Raw genomic sequence first — 21,729 nt, 5'->3', positions numbered from 1 at the left:
GTCGCTAACGTGAAGTGCGACTGGAGGACGGGACACGCAGATGCGCAGGTGACACTGGGCTCGGCGCCTAACTCCACACTCCCTCCCCCCCAGCACAGCGGGCAGCTCCTGCACCTGCCCCGGGGCCCCAGGAAGGAGGACAGTGGGGCACACCAGGGCTGATGGGGGAGGGCGAGGGCAGGCCATGTCCTCGAGAGGCAAGGGGACCTGCTGAGCACCGGGAACCTGCAGCACCCCCACCCCGACCCCGTTAACGTTCCTTTGGGTCACTTGCTGACTCTTTCTGGGACTCCCTTTTCTCATTCCCAAGAAAGAGTCACACCAGTTAGTCCCTAAAGGGCATAAACTGGGCAGGGGGCCCCCAAAACATCCGGCTTTGCCAGGCAACAGGAACCTGGCTCCTTGGCTCTGCTCCCAGCCCCCCACCCCGCAGGTGCCCCTCCCAACAAGATCTCCAGCCAGGCCTGCAGATGCAAAGGGAAACTCTGTCCCTCGCCCCTGCCACTTGCCCCTCTGGGACTCAGATGACCACAGAGTGGGGGTCCCCCGGCTGCCGGCTGAGGCTGAGGGCTCGGGCTGCCACGAGCAGGAGGAAGCCGCTGAGTGCCTCGGAGGCGCAGGAGCCCCAGGCCAGGGCTAGAGACCAGCCGAAGCTGATGCGGATGTCCTGCACGTGCCGGGGGCCGTACTGGCGGGCGGTCTCGGCGAAGGCCAGGTGGGAGTAGCTGATGTAGACGCTGACCCCTATCAAGGTCAGGGCACCTGGGGGAGGGGGGCAGGGGGACCACTTGCTGTGTCTACCCACTGAGTGCCACTGCCTCACCAGGACCTGGCCGAGGTGGTCCTGGAGACCAGGAGTCCCTCCCTGCTGGCCTTTGAGGGGAACAGGCTCTGATACAGTCCCCAAAGCCCCGGGCATCACCCCACAACCCCCCCCATGAAAGGCACCACGTATACCCTCGGCAACAGTCCCCAGTCTACTGCCTCTGCATACACAGCACCCTCCTGTGTCCCCCAGTGTCACACACACACACACACACACACATACACATACACACATACACAGACTCCAGGGGGTCTGGAGCTCTGACCAGCTCCCCTCTCCTTACCGTTCCCCCCACTTCATTGGGTTACTCCCCCCCACCCCCCGGCCCCAGCCTGAGCCTCCAGCGCCTGCCCCCTCCCCCGTCTGCAATCGCCCCGCCTGCTCCCATCAGCCCCGTCTCCCCCCAGCGCTGACACTGTCCTCCCTTGGACTCTCTGGGGCTGCTCAGAACACTGACAGTGATGTCAACGGACCCGTTTCCAAGGAGCATCCCCCGCGAGGACAGCAGCCAGCCTGGACCCTGAGCGAGCAGAGCAGGTGGGGTGTTCTTCGAACCGGGTCCTTCGGAAGAGGAGCGCCCCGCAGCAGCTGCCCCCGGGCCCTCCGTCCACCCACTTGTCTGGGCCATGGTTCTGAGAGCATCATGCCAAGGCTTCCTGGATACGATCCCACCCCGTTACTCCTCTCCGTGGCTTCCCAAGGTCCTCTTCACTGGATTTAGACCCACACAGCCGGTCTCTGGGGGCCGGCCGCAGCTGACTGCCGCTGTCATTCTCTGAAGCGCACACCCGGGCTGTTGGTCCCCCAGGCTCTTGGCACCAGGCAAGCCTGCCTGCTCCCACTTGACCAAGGTCTCCCACAGGGCCAGCATCCCCTGGCGAGGAGGCAGGCCTGCCCCAGAGGAAGCCCTAGGCCCCCACGGTCTGGGCTTCAAATGCCATGGCCTTGACCGTAGAGCTGGCCCGGATGCCAGACCCAGCTCAGGCCTCACCCCGATAGCACAGGCCTCTGATAGCTGACCCCAAGGAGCCCCAGGGCAGCATCAGCGACAGCCAGGCTTGGGCAGCAGGGGGCACCGGCTGGCGGGCAGGCGCAGATGGCACTGAAAAGCACTGGTGACCTTGGTGAAACCTTGGACCTCTGAGCTGGAAACTGGGACCACAGGGAGGCCACAGCTGCAGCCCCGGGGGTGCGGCTGGCCAGCGCCCAGAAGAGTCTAGGGGAATGTCGGCTGAGGAACTGTTACCAGTCACATTCTGGGCCTGGACCCGGGTCACTGCCAAGGACCGCGAGGCCCCTCTTCACCTGTGTCACTGCCGGGGTCTGACCACGCCAGCTGCTCCCACCAGGCCAGTCCGGGAAGGAGAGAACAGTGCCCCCCTTGCAGGTCTAGGAGACCAGGTCCAGGGATCGCCTTGGGGAGCTCAGCCCTGGGCTTCCTCCCTCCCTGGCTTGAGGCCCACAGCCAGAACCCCTGCCTGTGTCCCTAGAAAGGCCCCGTAACACCCAATATGCTTTTGCCTGCTGCGGCTCAGTCCCCAGGCTGGGCCCAGGCTCAGCACAGGCCAGATGAGAGCAGGAGACAGGGTGGCAGGAAGGAGGCACTCCCACTCCCAGGACGTGTGGCCCCCAGGGCACCCACACTCACCTCCTAACAAGAAGTAGCAGCCGGTGAAGAAGAGGAGGACCACGCTCCGCGTCAGGGAGCCCAAGAGGCCACAGATCCAGCCACACACGACGAGGACGAGGCTCAGGGGCAGGGTCACCATGACAGCTCGGTGCAGGGCTGCCGGAAGAGGGGGCTCAGGGTCCCGGCTGGGACCTGGACCGGCCCCCCCTGCCCCCCACCCCTGCCGGCAGATCCAAGTGAGCGCTGCAGAGCCCTGTCTGCCTGGAGGACCACCTTTGTGGGACAGTTTTGCCTGCAGATGAAGGACAGACCGGGGGTGGGGGGTGGGGGATGAGGACTCGGGCCCAGGACTCACAGATGAGGTGCTGCACTGAGGTGGGGACATCCAGGTTCCCGCTGGTAAAGGGATCGATCAGGGGGATGCAGCTGTTTTGCCCTAAAAAGCAGAAAGGACAGAAGCTTGGGGGGCTGGACCCCTGTGGGATCCCCAACCACCCTGGGTCCCTCTGAGATGGGCGGTCTTGCGGGCACACTGGACATCACGCTCTCAGCCCTGCCTGAACCCAGCGGGCTGGTCAGTGGCCACGGAGCCCCGTCAGATTCTCTTCTGGACCCCAGAGTTTGTGACTCCAAGTGGGTTTGGAGGATTTAAGACCTGTTTTGTTTCTGTAACGGACAAATATACCTACATAGATGTCAGTCTGAAATTCAAACATCCCGGAGACGCTGCCCTCAGCTCTCCCTTAGGCTTGGGGCCCTGAGCAGGCTCACGTGTGGCTTTGCCTGGACAGGAAAAGGTGCGTGTAACGTGGACTCCTACTCTTGCACACACGCATGCATACCCACCCACATCTGCACACACACATGCACACATCAAGGGGGCTTTGGAGCAATCAGCGCAGTGTGTTCTGCGGATGCACCAACAGCTCGTCTTTCCTCCCCGGCTGCCACCAAGGAAGGTGTCGTCACGCACGCGCACGCACGGAGCCTCCCACACGTACACTCATGTGCACACACACACACTGACACATGCACACACGCTGGCACTCACACAGACCTATGCTCACGCATATGCACACACACACATTCACACGCTCTCACAGACACTGCTGCCCCCCAGGGCTGGTCCTGTGCAGGGGAGGACCCCCAGCCCGCTGGTCACCCCGTCACATAGGCCTTGCGGAGGGAAAGGCCTCCCCTCTCCGCAGGTGTGAAAGGTACAAGGCACTCCTGTTTGGTGCCCAAGGGCTCGTCAAGCCGTCAGGTGGCGGGGAGGGGGTGGGGGAATAGAGAGGAACAGGGGTCTTACTCCGGGGGCCCTGGCTGTGCTAGGCTGAACCTCTGCGGACAGCAATTGAGAAACAACTCGTGGTCACTTGGATGTGGAACCGTGCCCTTCCCGGAGGTCCCCAGTGCCCCGCACCTCTCCCACCTCAGCGCCCGCACCCCTGCTTGAGGAAGAACAGGAGCCTGTGCCCTGGGTGCAGGGTCCTGCCCCTGCTTTCCTCCCTCACTCTCCCAACCACCCCCCCCCACCTCAGCGCCCGCACCCCTGCTTGAGGAAGAACAGGAGCCTGTGCCCTGGGTGCAGGGTCCTGCCCCTGCTTTCCTCCCTCACTCTCCCAACCACCCCCCACCGACTTGCATCCTGAGAAGAAGCATCTTCTCCCCTTCGGACAAAGCCTTGGAGGGACAGGCAGCAGCCAATGGCAGAGCCCACTGAGAGCCGGGGGTTCCTTCTCATCTACCAAGCAATGTGCCGCTACTAACACAAGACACCCCCGCCCCCACCAGGGAGGGCAAAGGAATGCCCAGGGCTCCTGCTCCCCAGGCTCTGGGGGCCCCAAAATGCCCTTCTCCCCGCAACCGCCCGGTGCCCGACCCTTTCATTTCTGAGCCCTACTGTCACCGCCCAGTTTTGGGAGAAAACAGAGTCCGGGATGGGGAGTGGGGGCAGGAGGGGCGCAGCCCTGCCCGCGCCCTCTGCGCCCCGGCCCGCCACCACTGTACCTTCACAGACGCGCCAGAGCCCCGAGTGCGAGGACAGCCGCGCGGCCCGCCCGGTGCTGTTGCCGGCGTCCGCCACCTCCAGGACGTACCAGTAGTCGCTGGCCACGGCGGCCGCCAGCAGCGCGAAGCTGAGCAGCGCGCCCAGGGCGGCGGCCAGGAGCTGCGCGCCCAACCAGGCCATGCAGTCCGGGAGTGGCGCCGGGGGATTTGGGGAGCAGAGAGGACCTCGGGGTTGAGAGAGTGGGGGAGCGGGGAGAAGGCGAGGCCGGCCGGGGAGCGGGGGCTGAGATTTGGTGAGCTGGGTCGGGGCGGGGGGGGGGGGCGGGCGCCAGGGAGTAAGGGGCACGGTTTGGGGGACGCGGGGAGCTGGGGCGGCAAGCTGGTGCTGCCACTCCGAGGGTTTTCTGGACGCGGCGCCCCCTTTGCTGCCTGCGCGCCAGCCTCACAACACCCACCCCCCCCAGGTTTGCAGGAAGATCGGTCCCACCTCTTGGCAACGCGATTGCAGATCTCGGGTGCAGGGATGGAGGTCTCAGAGCTGCAGGCGGACCTGCCCCAGACCTGGGTTCAAACCCCAGCGTCCCCGAGGAGCTGGTCGCTGGAGTGGGTCCCTTGTCAAATGTCTTACTCTCTCCAAACCTCCAGTTTTTCAGCTGACAAATGGCCGGGCTGAGGAGGAGGAAGGGTGGGGCCTGTGTCATCTCAGGAGGGGGCTCAGCAGGCAGCTGACCTCGCTGGCCAGGAAGCTGGCAGCCTGAATGGCGGGAGGCAGCCACCCCTGGCTGCGGCACCTGACCCCTGGCTGCTCCTGGTCTTAATCGGTCTCCAGGACTAACCAAAGGGATCCAGTGAGGCGGGCTGGATGGGCAAAGGGCCTGGGCAGGCTGGCAAGGGGGCTACGGAAGGAGAAGTCTTGCTTCCAGGCAGCCTTCTACAAAGCAGGAGGGAGAGCGGGGAGCGAGGAGGCAGGGCAGGGCCGCTGGAAGCCGGCCAAGGTGAACAGTGACCCAGCGTTCAGCCACAACGTGACAAGGACCCACACTGCCTTCAGTGGGTCGCAGCCTTGTTTTCTGGGTCGAAGGTATGATCGAGGGACTAGGAGGACAGCCCGAGCTTTCTGGAAGGGTCTCCTTGGCATCCCCATAAAGAGGGTTCTGCTGGCGGGCGCCTGGGTGGCTCAGTGGGTTGGGGCCTCTGCCTTCGGCTCAGGTCATGATCTCAGGGTCCTGGGATCGAGCCCCGCATCGGGCTCTCTGCTCAGCGGGGAGCCTGCTTCCTCCTCTCTCTCTCTCTGCCTACTTGTGATCTCCGTCTGTCAAATAAATAAAATCTTTAAAAAAAAAAAAAAAGAGGGTTCTGCTGACAGGGCTGGGGACCACACTGCTGGAGGCCATTGTCCGCACCGAGCCACACAGCTGCACACAGGAATAGACACGTCTCGCGCTCACGATGCAGTGTAGATGGCCATGTTAGCAGTCTACACCCTATCTCCCTGCTTTAAAGTTCCGTGCCCGAAACCCAGTGTGCAGTTGGGAGCCACTGACTACTTTGTCCCCCTAGGCAGCAGGCACTGATCCTCACGGGGCTGCTCGGATGAATCCCACCAGTCTATATCCCTAAGATGGACCCAGATCATACCCTAGCCTGGTTCTGAAAAAGCGCCCCTTTGCAATGACCCCTTTCCACTGGTCGTCCTCCTATGACTGGCTCATAACCCGTGGTTGGAGCTGTCGGTTGGCCACTTGGTAAGCACCAAGCCCATGTGCAGGATGCCAGAGGCTCTTCGGAAATCGCATCAGACCACCACCACCAAAATCAGGGGCAGGAGGGACGTTTGGATGGAAGAAATTCCGATTTTAAGTGACAAAGAAACCGGGATTCCCCTGAGCCTCTTTTTTAAAAACTTGCATTCAACTAGCTCTTCGGGGGTGGTAAGGACCCTGACCCCAGCGATGGCTGTGGGCCCAATGAGCCTCCCATTCCAGGCTGATGCCACAGGGCATTGCCTCCAGCCCCGGGCTGAGGAAGCAGCTAAAACTGCTGGGGAAATCACGGAGCCACTCGGCATCGCGGCTCAGGCACCAGCTCAGCTCACTGCACTCAGCAAACTCCTCCAACAGAAGGAGGAGACCTCATTTACCCACAGGCCAGTGCCGTGCCATCGGGGTGCCCTGTGGGCCAGTCCTCCTCGGGAGACTCATCGAGACACTATTCTGGCCAAAACCAACCATGCTACAGGGCTCTCAAGGGGTGGAGGTCGTAGATCGGACACAGAGGTCTTCCACGCTGATGCGGGTGGCGGCCAGGCTCCGTGGGCCACGGCGCAGGCGGGGAGATGGCCACACACGGGGTCAGTCTCATCCCAGGAAGCAATAGGATCTATGAAGGGCACCTCAGGGTCACGTCAGACTCACCAGCGTCTGCCCACGGGCCCCAGACGCAGCTTTCTGCCGGGCAAACGGGAGGGCCGCACGTCGCGACATGCACCGGAGTCCCCGGAGCACACGCTTCTGTTCCCGCGCCGGACCCAGCTTTCCCTGCTGTGGTTGTCAGCCGCCTCCTCCCCGTCCCGACAGACAGCTCGGGCCTTCCGTGCTCTACTCAAGGCAGCGTCGTCACACGGCTATTTGCTGGCTGTGGCCTAGAGCCCGCGCTCGCCATGGGAGACTGAGTCCTCCCCGGCTGTCACTCGGGTCCCGGGCGCAGCACGTGGCTCCTGTCAGCGCTCAAGCATCGGAGTGAACGAGTGGACAGACGTCCCCGAACGAGTGGACAGACGTTCCCGCCTTGGGGGTCAAGGGGAACATAACCACAGAGAAGCTAAGGCCCGGGTGTGGCTGGTCAGCTGAAAACTGGCCCGAATGCTGCAGGCTGAGCCCCGCGGGGGAACCGGCGGGGGAACCAACCGTGCAGTTGTTTTAAGAACGAGACGGCCCCTCTCCTCCCCCCCACCCCCGCCCCAGACGAGAAACCCTTTGTGATGGCGACACTGGTTCAGAGCCAGGTGCCTGCACAATGGACCCTCTTCTCAGCTCAGACCTTCCATGTCAGAAGCAAGCACAGACGTTTCACGGTCGTCGCAGCAGAGCAAGCTGGGTGAAGGGTTGTTGGGGCCCCTTTGGACCGTCTTTCCAAGTGCCCATGAATCTCAGTTCGAAATTTTTTAAAATGTTGTGTTAGGAAGATCAGTGGAACCCTTGGGGGGACGGATTCTGTTCCGCAGAGTGCAGGCCTGACAAAGCAGTCCGAAAAACGGCATGGGGATGGCTTCGAGCCAGGCCCGGCTCTGGAGTCAGGCAGCCGACCCCGGCCACACCCGCAAGGCCGGGGCGCATCATTCATCAGGGAGGGCCCATCTCCGGGGCCAGCGGGCCTGGGTCCCGTCCTTGACCTTTGTCATACGATCTTGGACAAGCTTCTCCACCTCTCTGCGAGGCTCTATTTCTGCATGACAAAATGCAGGTAAGACCACCTAAGACTTTACTGGCAAATTTTGACTTCTTTCTTTTTAAGTGCAACCTGCAGAGTGGTCAGCACCCCAAGGGGGTACCAACCTGCTGGCACTGTGTGAAGGCTCCACGCTTGGCAGGTCACTTTGGGTCAGGCTGGCACTCGTCAGTGCTGGGGACAGCGGGAGGATTCGGATCCCAAGGCTGGCCTGCAGCGTACACCGCGCTCTGCATGTGCCCGCCCTTAAGGATCTGTCACGACCCTTCCAGACTCTCACAGACCTGGAGAATGCAAAAGGGGACACATATATGAAAAAAATCCTGAGGCTTTCGGCCTTGGCAAAGGCTTCTGGCTTGATTAACAGAGGTCTATTTCGTGCTTCAAGAGGACAGTCACGAAGGCCCGGGGATAAACACAGCCTCTAGACAACACCTCTGTAGGAGGGGAACGTGTAAGATGGCTCACTCCCGCTGGGTCTTGCTCCACAGCCCAGCCTGCCGAAGCCGAGAACCCCATCACTGCCCGCTGCGCAAAGGGTCAGCCTCTCTACGGAGCCACCGGTAAAGGGCCACTGTTACAGAGAAGGACCCATGACGCATGGGCACAGACTCAGATGAGTACAAAGGCTAGAGAGCTTTTTCCCTCCAGCAGAAACCACTGCAGTAAATCTCCTCCAAGCTCCTCCCTGTCTGACAGATGCAGTAGAAAGAGCGGAGTCTGAAACGCATTTTGCATGGCCAGTTCACAGCTGGTACGGGCACAGGTGACACACACTGGCGGGCCTTGTAGGCCAGGGCCGGCTTCTTGTCTGCTCGGGCTCATTCCAGCCCCGAGGCCCCGCAAGCCTGTGGGTGGGAAGCAGCAGGTGGCGGGCCAGGAACCACCACACAGACCTGACAGGATTTTAAAAACCCAGTAGGGTCTGCAGCTGTGTTTCAAACGAAATGGTTTTTATTTTTCCGAAAACAACAAGATGACCTCCAGTAGAACCGTTCACAACCCACCCTGCAGCTCCAATTCGTGGAGGGACGGATACAGTCTGTCCCGTAACACCAGGCTTCAGCCGCGTGTGAGCCGGCCTCGGGGAGGGACGAGCACAGGGAGAAGGCAGATGCGCGGGGGAGCGGGTAGCAGCCGCGGAGACACGGCCACCCGGGGCTGACAAGTCACCCGAGCAGCCCACCAAGTCCCCACGGCTCCGAGTCAAGTGATTTCAAAAGGATTCGGGCCTCTGCATTGCTGTCGGGGCGGGAGCCATGAGCCGGGCCGGCAGACGAGGGCATCTAATGCGGCAGCAGTTTGGCGCGTGACGGCTCCTGCGGCCTGCTTCCGGCTGCCCCGTCTCCAGAGCCACCTGAGGCTCCCACGGATCGCCCCGACGACGGAGAAGGGCTTCGCGCTCGCTCTCGTACTCTGCACTGTTCTGCGAAGTAGTAATTCCAGCACAACAAGAGAGCGGCTTTGCGGAGCCCAAGAAGCTGGGACGCTGTGTCAGGCCCCCTCACACACGCATCCCGCACCCGCACAGAAGGCCAGCTGCAGTGGTGCAGGCTTCGGGACCCCGCGTTACAGACCAGCAAACCGCAGCTCAGGGGCACCAAGCCGCCGAGGTTAGTGCCACTGCTCTAAGTGACGTCACGGAAATCCATGATCTTGTAGACTACGAAAAAATATCTAAGTTATCTACAAAAAATTTCCTCTAAAACACATTTCCAGTGCACTTTTTAGATTAATCGATCCCTCTGTCCTCCTAGACGGGGGTTCACAGGAGAAGCACAGGTGCCTCACCGGCCACCTAACCCGCGTGGGGAGGGGGAAGTAGCCACCTGCAGAGCGCTGGGAGCCTGAGACCAGGAACCCCTTCCGCGGGTCTCCCCGCCCAGGCCTGCCTGCCCCCCCGCGTCACAGCTCATTCAGAGCAAGGAGCCAGGCCTCTGGAAAGGGCGCTGGCATTAAGGACCTTTTCGTTGTGTTAGAGATGTGACAACCCTGCCACGGGCCCGTGGTACGCGCTGGAGGGACGCACGGTCGGCTGGCCTCCGAGCCAGAGGCTGGCTTTGCTGTCAAGACATCGGGTCTCCTCCACCCCACCCCGCCACGGGGGCTCCGTGCCGGAAGGGCTCTGGCACACCTGGGGGCCCAAGGCAGCCTGGGGTTGGATTCTTACCTCCCCTGTGAAAATTCCAAAACGACAAGACAGGCAAGGAAGCCCACGCTCAGCACCTCAGAGCCCCGGCAGGGATGGCGTTCTGTCTGCTCTGCTCCGGAAGGCAGGGAGGCCTCCGTACCAGAGCCGACGGGGAGAGGACCGCTGCAGGCCCTGGACATACCCAAGTGAGACAGTGTAGCGCGAACACAAGAAATGCGCACCGTAAGTTCAGATTATCAGACAAATAAAATCTAAAATGGCATCCTTAATTCTCTATTTGTGCAGCCGCAACAGACCCAAGATTACGTTCAAGCATCAAAGCTCAGGCTGCGCAGCCGGCTGCCAGCCTGAAGCCAACGCTGCGCCGCGGGAGGGCTCCGCGGCCAGAACACGCTGCTCACCCTCTCACCCCCAGGAGCCCAGGAACCAACGGCACAAAAACTACCAAAGAAAAATGAGAGAATCGGTTCCTGGACTCAGCGGCCCGAAGAGAAGCAGCCCCGGCACTGCTTTCAAGAAAAAAGCAAAAGTCTAGCTTAAATATTCTAATTTCAAATCGTGGATGTTCCTGTTTCCTAAGGCGCTGGGCAGGGTCCCGGCAGGGCGCGCGCCCCACGTGGGGAGCAGCTCGCCCGGCGGCGGCGGGGTCACTCCGCGGCAGCCAGCTGCTCGATGGCACAGCGCACTCTCTTTGCCGTCTCTTCGAATTCTTTCTGCTTACTGTTGGTTTCCTTTGCCTGGAAATAAAGAAGAGGCGCATGAAACCGAGCTGAGAGCTTCCCCATCACACCCTGTAGATAAGACCAACGTGGAAAGAACAAGGCGACATTGACTGAGCCCCTAACAAATCAGGCGCTGGGTTAGGGTGCAGAACACCCTCCACCCGCTATTTGGGGCTAAATAGCCTGACTCACGAGCCCCCCACCTCAGCTACTTCCTAATAATCATGAAAGAAAATACTCCCCAACCTTTGTGCCCTGAGCACCATTTCACCTGCTTCACACACGCGAACTGCTTTCTCGCTCGGCGTCCCGTGAGGCAGGGGTCACCACCGCCCGCGCTCTACCATGACGAGGACCACACTACCCCAGAGGTGTGCAGGTGGCCCAGCTAGGCTCTGGCACATTCCTAATCTTAACCACCGCCCGCACTGCTTCAGAAGCTCCCCCAGCTCAGGCCCAGAGCCCCCTCCTGTCCACGCAGACACTGCCGAGCCTCGGCTTTCTCTCCTGAAACAGAAGAGTCTTCTGCTTCCCGCAGCCGACACTGCCTTCTGACCTGTCTGTTCCGCTCAGTGCTCCGGCCAGGACAAATGCCGGATCCCATCAGCAGATCCAGGAACCTCTCTGCCAACCCTCATGTGTGTTCTCCTGGATTTCTCTGACACGTTAAAAAGCTAACAGACCTTTATTAAGTTTGTTTTCTAATTAGAGGCTAACTTTAAAAAAATCACTTTTCATTAAGTATTTCTGTGTATCTTAATTTTGCTGCCATGTATAAGGCTTACTTAAAATTATTAATTAAAAGAAAAATTAATAAAATAAGAAATTGACACAAAAAAGAGAACAGCATCGGACAATTAGTGGTGTGCCCTGTAACGGACAACCCTGCAACCCGAGTGCCTCGTCTCTATGGATATGGAAAGACAACTGTGGTCTTTTTGTTTTTTAATCTGTGCACCCACCATGGCACGTAAACTCACAACCATGAGATTAAAGGTTGCATGGCCCATCAACTGAGCCAGGCAGGGGCCCTGACGATGGCCTTTTAAAATATATTATTTTTTTCTTCTCTTTCAATAAAGCTTAAATTAATTAAGCCCTGATGTACACGGCTGTAACATAACCACCACAACACGGACGTCAATACCTCCATTTTAAACGCTTTTTTAAAAGATGTATTTATTTTAGGAAGCGAGATCAAGTGCACATGCCTGCGTGTGACCAGGGGGAGGGACAGAGGGGAAGGGAGGGGAATGCCCCGCAGGCTCCCCGCTGACCACAGAGCCCAACTCGGGGCTTGATCCCACAACCCTGAGATCATGACCTGAGTCCAAATCAAGAGCGAGACACTCAACCAACTGAGCCACCCAGGTGCCCCCCTCTATTTTCTTCATAAAGGTGGATTGAAGGAAAAATCAGAAACTCATGGGGCACCGCCCAGGTGGCTCAGTCGGTCAAGCATCCGACTCTTCATTTCCGCTCAGGGCATGATCTCAGGGTCGCAAGACGGAGCCCCACATCGGGCTCCACACTCCGCGAGGGGTCTGCTCCGGATTCTCCCTCTTCCTCTGCCCCTCCCACTCTCTCCTTAAAATAAATAAATCAATCTTCAAAAAAACCCGGAAACTCGCTCTTAACAACATAGTGCTCACTGCGCAGAAGTTTACCATCTGGGGCTTTGGCGTCGCCTCCTTCCTCCTGGGCTTCTTTCTCCCTCATCACTAGCGTCCACAGACGCAGGTCTGCTTGCTCCCATTCAGGTCATTCCCTGAACTAGTTTATTTTCTTTTCTTTTTAAAAAATATTTTTTTAATTTTAAGATTATTTTTTAATTTTTTTGACAGAGAGAGACACAGCGAGAGAGAACAGAAGCAGGGGGAGGGGAGAAGGAGAAGCAGGCTTCCCACTGAGCAGGAGCCTGATGTGGGGCTCGATCCCAGGACCCTGGGATCATGACCTGAGCCAAAGGCAGAGGCTTAACGACTGAGACCCCCAGGCGCCCCTGAACTGGTTTATTTTCTAACTGGTTCTAATTTACTTCCTTTTCCTCAAAAGGTAGAGGTGGCGATGCAGCAGCAGGAATGTCCTGAGCAGGGAGCACGCTCCCAGCCTAGAGGCCGTCCAGTGGGGCAGCACACCTTCCGGCGTCAGGCCCCAGGCGGGCGGCTCCCTCAGTGATCCTGTCACACGGACGAGCAGCGGCACCTCCCGTGGGAGTCTGGGGCCTCAGACACCCGCGGCATCACAGCAAACATCTGTGCCTGGTCTCCAGGATCTGCTCACCCGACACAGTTATCTCAACTGTCCAATAAACGACTACCTTAAACCACATGCTGCGACCACAGAGCTGACTTTCCGGTTGAACACGCCAGCCCCCCAACCGTACTGACCCTCACAGAACAGACGAGGTCTGTGTGCCAGCCCACACTCAGGAGTGACGTGCCCTCGACTGCCCACCTGGGGGCTCCAGGGCAAAGCGGACAGACCTCTGGTTATGCCAGTTCCCTGCACGTGGCTCTGACCCCAGACATGACCATGCGTTCACATGGGCAAGTGCACGGGGACACGAGGGGACCCGAGTTTTACCTTAGTGATAATTATTTGCAGATCTTACAGTCAGCTGGTACTCTAGAACAGCGTGTCCCACAGGACCCTTTGCAACAACAAAACTATTCTGTTATCTGTGCCATGCAGCATTGCAGCAAGTGGCCACGTCCCTCCACTGGGCAGGTAGGACACTGTGTGACCAGAGCATGGAAACCTGCCCTCTACAGAGTCTTTGTCATCAAAGCCATGCCCAGTGACGGCCACAGGGCTGGCGAGCACAGTTCCGCAACATCACAACAGTACAGTGAGGGCCCCAGGCTCACAAACTCCCTGTTGTGTAAGTTGTGTAAACTGATTATGAAAAGTATGAGCAGCATACGCTTTTTAGTCTTTTTTAAAATACAGAAATTTAAAAATTATCTGAAGGAAACACAGTAAACAGTGGTGACCACCACTTAGCCCTTAGCATAGCATGGAGCTTTTGAGTCTCCCTCCTGAAAGTTTGCATTGTTTTGTGATTAAACAAAGCAACAGCAACAAAGGCATCCTTTTGAAGTATCTTGGGTTCTGGGGCGCCTGGGTGGCTCAGGAGTTGAAGTGTCTGCCTTGGGCTCAGGTCGTGATCCCAGGGTCCTGCTCAGCGGGGAGTCGGCGTCTCCCTCTGCCCCTCCCCCTGCTGGTGCCCAACTACAAGCTCTCTCAAATAAATAAGAATTTAAAAAAAAAAATTTAAGCGTCCTGTATTCTGACTTGGGGAGAACAGAAACAGTCGCACAATGAAAGCAAAACATTTTCTTCCCATCCCCCACTTTTCTCACTTGCCTCTTTACCCTGCTCTGGCGTGGCCCCACTGCTGTTCCCGCAGCTGGTGGCGACCTGGTGGGCTTCCTGCTCCAGTGAGTCACCTCTCCCCACAGGCACCTGGCTCTGCCCACCAGACCATGGGGCCTAGAAGCAGTGGGTCACTCACTGTATTGGAGCTGTGCTGTCACATCAACCTTCTCTCTTTGTTGCAACACCGAACAACCTTTGTCTTTTTCAGCGCACAAGCCACAGTCTGGCTTCAGCCTCTCCCTGGCCTATACACCGATCCCCCTTCTGTTTGCTGGGGCACAGCTTTCTCACCACTTTCCCCTAAGTAAACAGGCTGGTCTCTCATCTAGAATGGGCTTGGCAAACTGTGGCCCATGGGACACAGCCTGTTTCTCAGTCATTGGGCTACAATTGGTTTTCACATTTTTAAACAGTTGTGAAAACAAGAACAACAGAATAATATCTACTAGAGGGCGCCTGGGTGGCTCAGTTGTTTGAGTGTCTGCCTTCAGCTCAGGTCATGATCCCAGGATCCTGGAATCGAGTCCCACATGGGGTTCCCTGCTCAGTGGGGAGCCTGCTTCTCCCTCTGCTCACGCTCTCTCACTCTATATAAATAAAATCTTAAAAAAAAAAAAAAGAAAGAAAGAAAAAGAGCATCTAACAGAAACCTGCAGCCCATGAAGGCTAAAATATTGACTATCTGTGGCACCTTGTGGAGGGTGTGCTGACCCCTGACCTAGAAGGCTCTCCCTGGCCCACTTCCGGCTTCCAGCCCTGTAGTTCTCAAGGCCCCCACTGTGCAAACACTCTTCCAGAACATGCTACACTGACTGCTAAGTTCTTCCACTTTCCTAACAAAAAATTTGGTATTCAGCATTTATCCTATATTAGACAGAACTATTTCATAATCATCTCTAAAAAGGAACATAAATTTTCAACCAGAAAAGGGTCTCAGAAATCACGGGGATCTGTCTTCCACATGCACCAAGACCAGCCTGAACTCATGGAGTCCGTGAGTGGCGGGGACAGAACCAGGATGTCCACTCCCAGCCCAGTGCTTTGCTACAAGGATAGCAAACACCCAAACATTTATTCTCTGTAATTTTGTCAGACTTAGCAAATAAAAATACGGATGCCCAGTAAATTGAAACTTCATAAACTTTACAAAAACAAGTAACTTTTTTAGAATACATCCATACCAAACACGAACTATACCTGAAATTCAGGTTTAACTGGGAACCGACTTTCTCTACCACCCTGGCTGCCTGGTACCCATCCCGCTGTGGACCCTCGGCCTCACCCCTCCTCTTCCCCGATAACCCAGGATGCCTGATCCCAAGGTCCAGTTGGACTGGAGCCTCTTCTTCCCAATACCCATGATGCCCCTTCCCCAACATGCTACTACGTGCCCCCAAACCCTCTGCCCCAGCATGGCCACACCCGAACACACAACGTGTAAATGGCCTCCCACACAGACTGCCACTGAAGGCCGGACGCCAGCCTGACCACCACCGCCCACCACCAGAGGACCTCGTACTAAACACATCTTCCAAGAGGGAACCACCCCAAGACCACATTCCAGGACAGATGGCTCCGAGGGGCTTAACACTGCTTTCCGAGGAAAACAAAGCCGCTCCAGGGCGAGGGCGCAGAACTCAGTGCTCAGCGGGGTTGGCCCTTGGGTCTCGCTCTGGCTAATACGTACAATTTTGTTCTTGGCTCTCTCTTTGTCCAGTTTCAAAAATTCACTGAGGGTTAATTCTTCGAACTGCTTCTTGACAGAAAGGAAAGCACAACCAGACGAATGCTTCTTGTGCTCCTCTCTAAAAAATCAATACGGGACCAGAGAGAAGTCAGGGGAAGGGAGAAGAGCGAGCGTGTCAGCAACACCCAGCTCCGGCTCCCAGACGTGCCTCCCTCTGCTCGCTCAAGTTCGCAGGACCACCGCTGCGTCCCAGGCACGCTCCCACAGCCCACGCCCGGCCTGCCCTCTCTCGGGGCATCTCCCACGGCGCTTAGGGCTGAGGGGATTTTTCTGGAGTCCTGCAGCAATTAGCAGGAAAAGTGGTACATAAGGGCAGGGGCAGCACACCTCAAATCCCTCTAAAACCCTCGAGGAAGGAACTGTGTGAAGTAATCTCCCCCATTTCCCTGGAATTGTTACAGGATCTGCTCGCGGCCAGGCTTCTCCGGGGAACTCCCCGGCCTCACTGTCTGCCCTGCGAATTACCCCTGCGTAGAGGACAGCAGTGTGAGCGGAACGGCACTGGAATGAACACACAGCCGCACCAAGCCCCAGAGGACAGCCCATAGGAAGGACGTCTGAACGTGCTCCGGCACGGAGAAATTCACTCCCAGGATCACAAGGGGTACTCCCTCGGCGATCCCGGCACGCGCACCATGCCAGCCCAGTCAAGAATGGGTCACGAGGGCACCTGGTGGCTTAGTCAGCTCAGCATCCCAGGATCGGGCCCCGCATCGGGCTCCCTGCCCAGTGGGGAGCCTGCTTCTCCCTCTCCCTCTGCCTGCCACTGCCCCTGCTTCTGCTCTCTCCCTGTCAAGGGAATACATAAAATATTTAAAAAAAAAAAAGAGAGAGAGAGAGACTGGGTCATAAGAGCAAGCACATCAGGGAAAAGCAACTCTCTTTTGGCCAAGAAGAGACGGCGTGGGGGATTCTCTACAGGAAATACTAACGCTGTGGCCGCAACGGGGTGTGAACGGGGGCAAAAGCGAGAGGAGGAGGTGGGGTCTCATACAGGACAGCCATCAGGGTCCGTGCCAACACACACACGGAATTAAAAGAAACAGCTCTAGATGCCTGAAAGAACAAACCCCCAAACGCCGCCAGGGTACCCCTTGGGAGTGTCTTCTCTGGCGTGAGTGGCAGCTCGGGGACACTTCAGATCTGAAGACTCCAGCTGGGAAAGCACCCGACACCCGCGCGTCCCCGCAGGCTCCACTCCCCCACGGGCCAGACCCGACAGGCGTCAAGGACAGTCCTCCAAGAACACGCCGTCCTTCAGCCTCCGCTCTGGAGGACGTCGGGCCAAGTCGGGTCGGAAAAGGCCTAAGTGCCGCTGGGCACCGGCACAGAAATTCGCCCCTTGGCCGTCACAGGGGCACAACACGAGCTGCAAAAGCCGCAGCCGCTCCCTCACCGAGTGTCTGGGACATTCGCATGGTTTTCTCAGGCCCAGCTCGCAGCGGGGCGCCCTGGAAGCCCAGCGAGGCTGGCCTGGGGGACTTACATAGGGTCATCATCCGGCTCCCAGCCTTCCAGCTCCTTGAAGCAGAAGAAGCACTGGGCCAAGTCGGGCTCGTTCTCAGTGGGACAGTGGATGAAGCCGGCCTCGGCCATCTGCAGGAGAGAGCGCAGGCTCAGGCCCCGCTAGGAGCTCTAGGATCCAGGAGCCCGCAGCGGGAGGGGTCGCCCCAGCCGGGAGCCCACAGGGGGCGGGGTCGTCTGGGGGTCCAGGAGCCGGGAGGTCGCCCGGCCGGGAGCCCACGGAGGGAGGGGTCGTCTGGGGGTCCAGGAGCCCGTGGCGGGAGGTCGCCCCGGCCGGGCCCCCACAGCTGGAGGGGGTCACCCCGGGCCGGGAGCCCGCAGCGGGCGGGGTCATCTGGGGGTCCAGGAGCCCGTAGCGGGAGGTCGCCCCAGCCGGGAGCCCACGGAGGGAGGGGGTCACCCCGGGCCCGGGAGCCCACCGCTGGAGGGGTCGTCCCGGGGTCTGGAAGCCCACAGGGAGGGGGGGCCCGGGAGCCCACGGAGGGAGGGGTCGCTCAGGATTCGGGAGCCCACAGGGGGAGGGGCTTCACGGGGTCGGGAGCCCACGGCCGGACCCGGTCACCCCGGGGCCGCGTCAGGGCTCTGGGGAGGGGCGGGCCTGGGGCCCAGGGAGGCCAGGCGGTCTCACCCGCTCCGGGGTGCAGGCGCAGCCCTCCAGGAACGGCCAGTTCTTGAACGTAGAGACGCGGTGGTCCTTGAGGTAGAGCTGCCAGGCGGGGGGCAACGACGAAGCGCCCATCCCGCCGCCGCAGGCGCCGAGCGCCGACTCGATTCAAATCCGGCGGTTGGCGGCCGGCGCGGGGCAGGTCGGGAACGCGCTGCCCCACCGCGCTGCGCCCGCGGCATTCTGGGAAGGCAAGGCTGGGCGGCGCGGGGTGTGCTGGGAGTTGTAGTCCTCCCGCCGCGCGGCTCCGCTACTCGGGGCGCACGGAGCGCGCCCCCTCGCTCCCGCCCCTTCCCATACTCAGCGTCTCCCCGACGGCTTACGAAGACTGGTGGGAAGAGGCGTTGAGGCTGCTCTGACGACCCCGGGGTGAGTTCAAGGAGTGGCCGCCGTCGAGCACACTTACGTTAAGCCTGTGCTCATTAAACACCCCTTTCCCATAAGATTCTGTAACAGATATTTAATTCATAGGTCAGCTTTCGGCTGTATCAAATTTTACCGATAACAGCTTCTGCCATTTTGATTCTTCTGCATTATTTGTGCCAAGTTCCTACTCTCTGGGGTCCCATTTTTAACATCTATATATAGTAGCCAGAAGCCCCCTGAGGCTGGTGTCCGTGCTGGCCCTTGTTAGTTTTGTGCATTTCCACCGGCTGCGGTCCTCGAGGGCTGGGTGAGCCGCTTCGCGCGCGGTGACTTCCAGCGGAAAGGACGAGAAGACTGAGCAATCTCGTGGGACAGCGGGGAGGACACAGGGACAGAGACCCGCCCGGAGGTGGGAGGGGGGCAGCCTGTATCGGGTCTGTGCCTGCTAAATATCCCGGTCAAGGTCTCCCTGGTTAACCTGAGGTAACCCCACCCCTCAGACTTCTGGTCTTCGCACCCCACTGAGCCTCAGCAGACTTTTTGATCTTTGCACTTGCAAGAATGCAGAAAGGTATGTGCTTGTTTTAACTTGTATCTCTCAGATTAAAAGACGGATCAAGTCTTGCTTGTGAATGGCCCATTCCTGTCTTTACCCACTTAGCTGTTTGGTTATTGACATTTTTCCTATTGTCTGGTGAGTTTTTATACAAAAGGCACTTAACCTCATTCCTCTTGTCCTCCTCGACCTTGGCCCCGGTTTGTTGTTTTTTGGACTTTGTGGTGTATTTTTTCTTCTTTCTTTCTTTCTAAGATTTTATTTGTTTATTTGGCAGAGAGACAGAGATCGCAAGTAGGCAGAGAGGCAGGCAGAGAGAGAGAGCGAGAAGCAGGCTCCCCGCTGAGCAGGGAGCCCAACGCGGGGCTGGGTCCCAGGACCCGGAGATCCTGACCTGAGCCGAAGACAGAGGCTTCACCAACTGAGCCACCCAGGGGCCCCTGAAACACCACTTTGGTCACTTTGTAAACCCCCTCCCCCCCCGTGTGCTGGGACCCATCTCTGGGGTCTCTCTCAGTCTCAGTTCTGCCCGTGGGTCTGTCTGCCTGTTCCTGCTCCAGCTGGATTTTTTTAACAGATGAATAAATGGAGACCCAGAGTCGCTGGTAGAGTCCGGAAAGGGCAGGGAGTGAAACCAACGCCAGGAAGAGAGCCTGGAGCAGCTCCCGGGTGCTCGGCAGCCACAGACGGCAGACTTCGCCCCCACCTGCTCCGCAGAGTCAGAAAGGAGAATTCTGGAGGGCTTCAAGGCCACACAAAAGCTTCAGGAGAGCTTGAAGGACTAAGAGCCGGAGAAGGACAGAATTCTAAGTCCCTGAGGGCATCACTGACCTCACAGACCTGGGGTGGGGGGCGTGGGGGGAGGCAGCAATGACAATTGTGGGAGAGAAAGGGCAGGACAGAGAGGATGGGTGAGGCTGACCTCAGGGCAAACGCCCCCCTTCCCTCCTCAAAGTGGTGTCCCAGCAACGGCAAATCCCGCAGCCTACAGGGAAAACTGTGTGTCCTCCATCTGTGTCAGGAACAGGGTGTTCTGAAGTCACTTCCCGAGTTGCAGGGGTGGCTGAGTGGCACCTCTCACATCCGTGGGCCAGAAATAAGAGGACTTCTCAACGCTCCAACCCCACGCAGGCTGCTGGCTTCCATTCTTTCAATGTCACAACGTTTTGGAAACCACTTCTTTTTTAGTTAAGTAGGATCCACAGCCATCGTGAGGCTTGAACTCACAACCTTGAGATTAAGAATCCCATGCTTACGGGCGCCTGGGTGGCGCCCTTGTTGGGTGTCTACCTTCGGCTCAGGTCATGATCCCAGGGTCCTGGGATCAAGCCCCACATCAGGCTCCCTGCTCTCTGGGAAGCTCGCTTCTCCCTCTCCCACTCCCCCTGCTTGTGTTCCCTCTCTTGCTGTGTCAATCTCTGTCAAATAAATACAAAAAGAATCTTAAAAAAAAAAAAAGAATCCCATGCTCTACCACACTCTACTGACTGAGCCAGCCAGGTGCCCCTGGAAACTTTTTATTGTATCATTTTATTATGATGATGATTACTACTAAAGATTTTATTTTTAAGTAATCGCTACACCCAAGGAGGGGCTTGAATTTACAACCCTGAGATCAATAGTTGCATGTTCTGCTGACTAAGCCAGCCAAGTGCCTCTTTACTGTATCGTTTTAAATTACAGAAAGCTTACAAGAACAGTACAAGGAATACTGATGTGTACTCTATCCAGATTTTCTGTTTACGTGATGCATGTACATATAGAGAGAAAATAGAATATATATATATAGTATGTGTATATATGCATGTTTTTTATCTGAGCAATTTAAGAGTAAGGTGAAGGCATTTTGCCTCTTTACCCCTACCTACTTCATCTTTTATATAACCACAGCAGAATTGTCAAAATCAGGGAATTTAACATTATCTTTATAATTTAACGTTATCTTTATAATGAGCTTATACAACTCAACACCAAAAAACCCCCCAAGAGTTCAATGAAAGTCTGAACTATTCAATGAAACAATGTTCAGTGAAACAATGTTCAATGAAACAATGTTCAATGAAACAAGTTCAATGAAACAATGAACTATTTGGGCAGTGGACCCGAGTAGACATTTTTCCAACGAAGACACACAGATGGCCAACAGACACATGAAAAAGTGCTCAGCATCTCATTGCTGGGGAAACGCAAATCAAAGCCACACCGAGATCTCGCCTCGCACCTGTCAGAATGGCGACCATCAAAAGGCACAAAATGTAAGCAGCGTTGGGGAGGGTGCGGAGAAACAGGAGCCGTGGGGCGCTGCCTGTGGGAAGGCAGACTGGCGCAGCCACTGTGGGAAACAGTATGTTGTGTCCTCAAAAAATTAAAATAGAAACACGTATGATCTGGCAATTCTACTGCTGCATATTTACCCAGAGAAAATGAAACTCTCATTCGAAAAGATGCGTCCCCCCCTGAGGTTTCCTGGGCGTGGTTTGTAACAGCAAGATACGGACTCAGCCCAAGTGCCCACGGACTGACGGATGGGTAGAGAAGGTGTGGTACACGCATACAGCGACGTATCACTCAGTCACAGAGGGGAGGAGACCTTGCTACTGTGACGACCGAGAGGGTATCAGGCTAAGTAAAATAAGTCCAACAGAGAACGACAAAAGCACAAGATTCCACTCACATGGGGAGTTGAAGAAACAGACAAAGGAGG

The 21,729-nt window shown here is 57.6% G+C and overlaps 2 protein-coding genes and 1 long non-coding RNA gene across 3 annotated transcripts; 1 reads left to right on the top strand and 2 right to left on the bottom strand.

Annotated features, from left to right (window-relative positions):
- Nucleotides 1–322: 322 nt before the first annotated feature.
- On the bottom strand, nucleotides 323–5,064 carry TMEM235 (transmembrane protein 235). The gene is given in 5 exon segments (XM_032321900.1): nucleotides 323–554; nucleotides 557–762; nucleotides 2,475–2,612; nucleotides 2,812–2,892; nucleotides 4,467–5,064. Coding segments are annotated over 5 exon segments (828 nt in total). The 5' UTR covers nucleotides 4,648–5,064; the 3' UTR covers nucleotides 323–332.
- LOC116578044 lies at nucleotides 636–3,163 on the top strand. The gene is made up of 2 exons (XR_004280711.1): nucleotides 636–715; nucleotides 1,275–3,163. It is a non-coding gene; the product is annotated as an uncharacterized LOC116578044 (long non-coding RNA).
- Nucleotides 5,065–8,845: 3,781 nt separating the features above from the next.
- Nucleotides 8,846–18,276, bottom strand: BIRC5 (baculoviral IAP repeat containing 5). Its single transcript, XM_032321903.1, has 4 exons — nucleotides 18,068–18,276; nucleotides 17,402–17,511; nucleotides 15,856–15,973; nucleotides 8,846–10,802 (listed from the first exon to the last, which is right to left on the bottom strand). Exons 1-4 carry the CDS (start codon nucleotides 18,176–18,178, stop codon nucleotides 10,713–10,715), a joined length of 429 nt encoding a protein of 142 aa, XP_032177794.1. The 5' UTR covers nucleotides 18,179–18,276; the 3' UTR covers nucleotides 8,846–10,712.
- Between the last annotated feature and the right edge of the window lie 3,453 nt (nucleotides 18,277–21,729).

This window comes from Mustela erminea, chromosome 18 (genome assembly GCF_009829155.1).
Source record: "Mustela erminea isolate mMusErm1 chromosome 18, mMusErm1.Pri, whole genome shotgun sequence".
Lineage (NCBI taxonomy): Eukaryota > Metazoa > Chordata > Mammalia > Carnivora > Mustelidae > Mustela > Mustela erminea.
Note: the sequence above shows the minus strand (reverse complement) of the source record. Positions and strands in the feature narration are given on the sequence as shown.

What these genes read in the sequence shown, in the direction of transcription:
- BIRC5 (XM_032321903.1), bottom strand. Translation starts at nt 18,178, where the DNA reads ATGGGCGCTTCGTCGTTGCCCCCCGCCTGGCAGCTCTACCTCAAGGAC. An exon ending in GCGCCTGCACCCCGGAGCGG is followed by an intron (nt 17,512 to 18,067) that starts GTGAGACCGCCT and finishes TCTCTCCTGCAG; the next exon opens with ATGGCCGAGGCCGGCTTCAT. An exon ending in GAGCCGGATGATGACCCTAT is followed by an intron (nt 15,974 to 17,401) that starts GTAAGTCCCCCA and finishes TTGATTTTTTAG; the next exon opens with AGAGGAGCACAAGAAGCATT.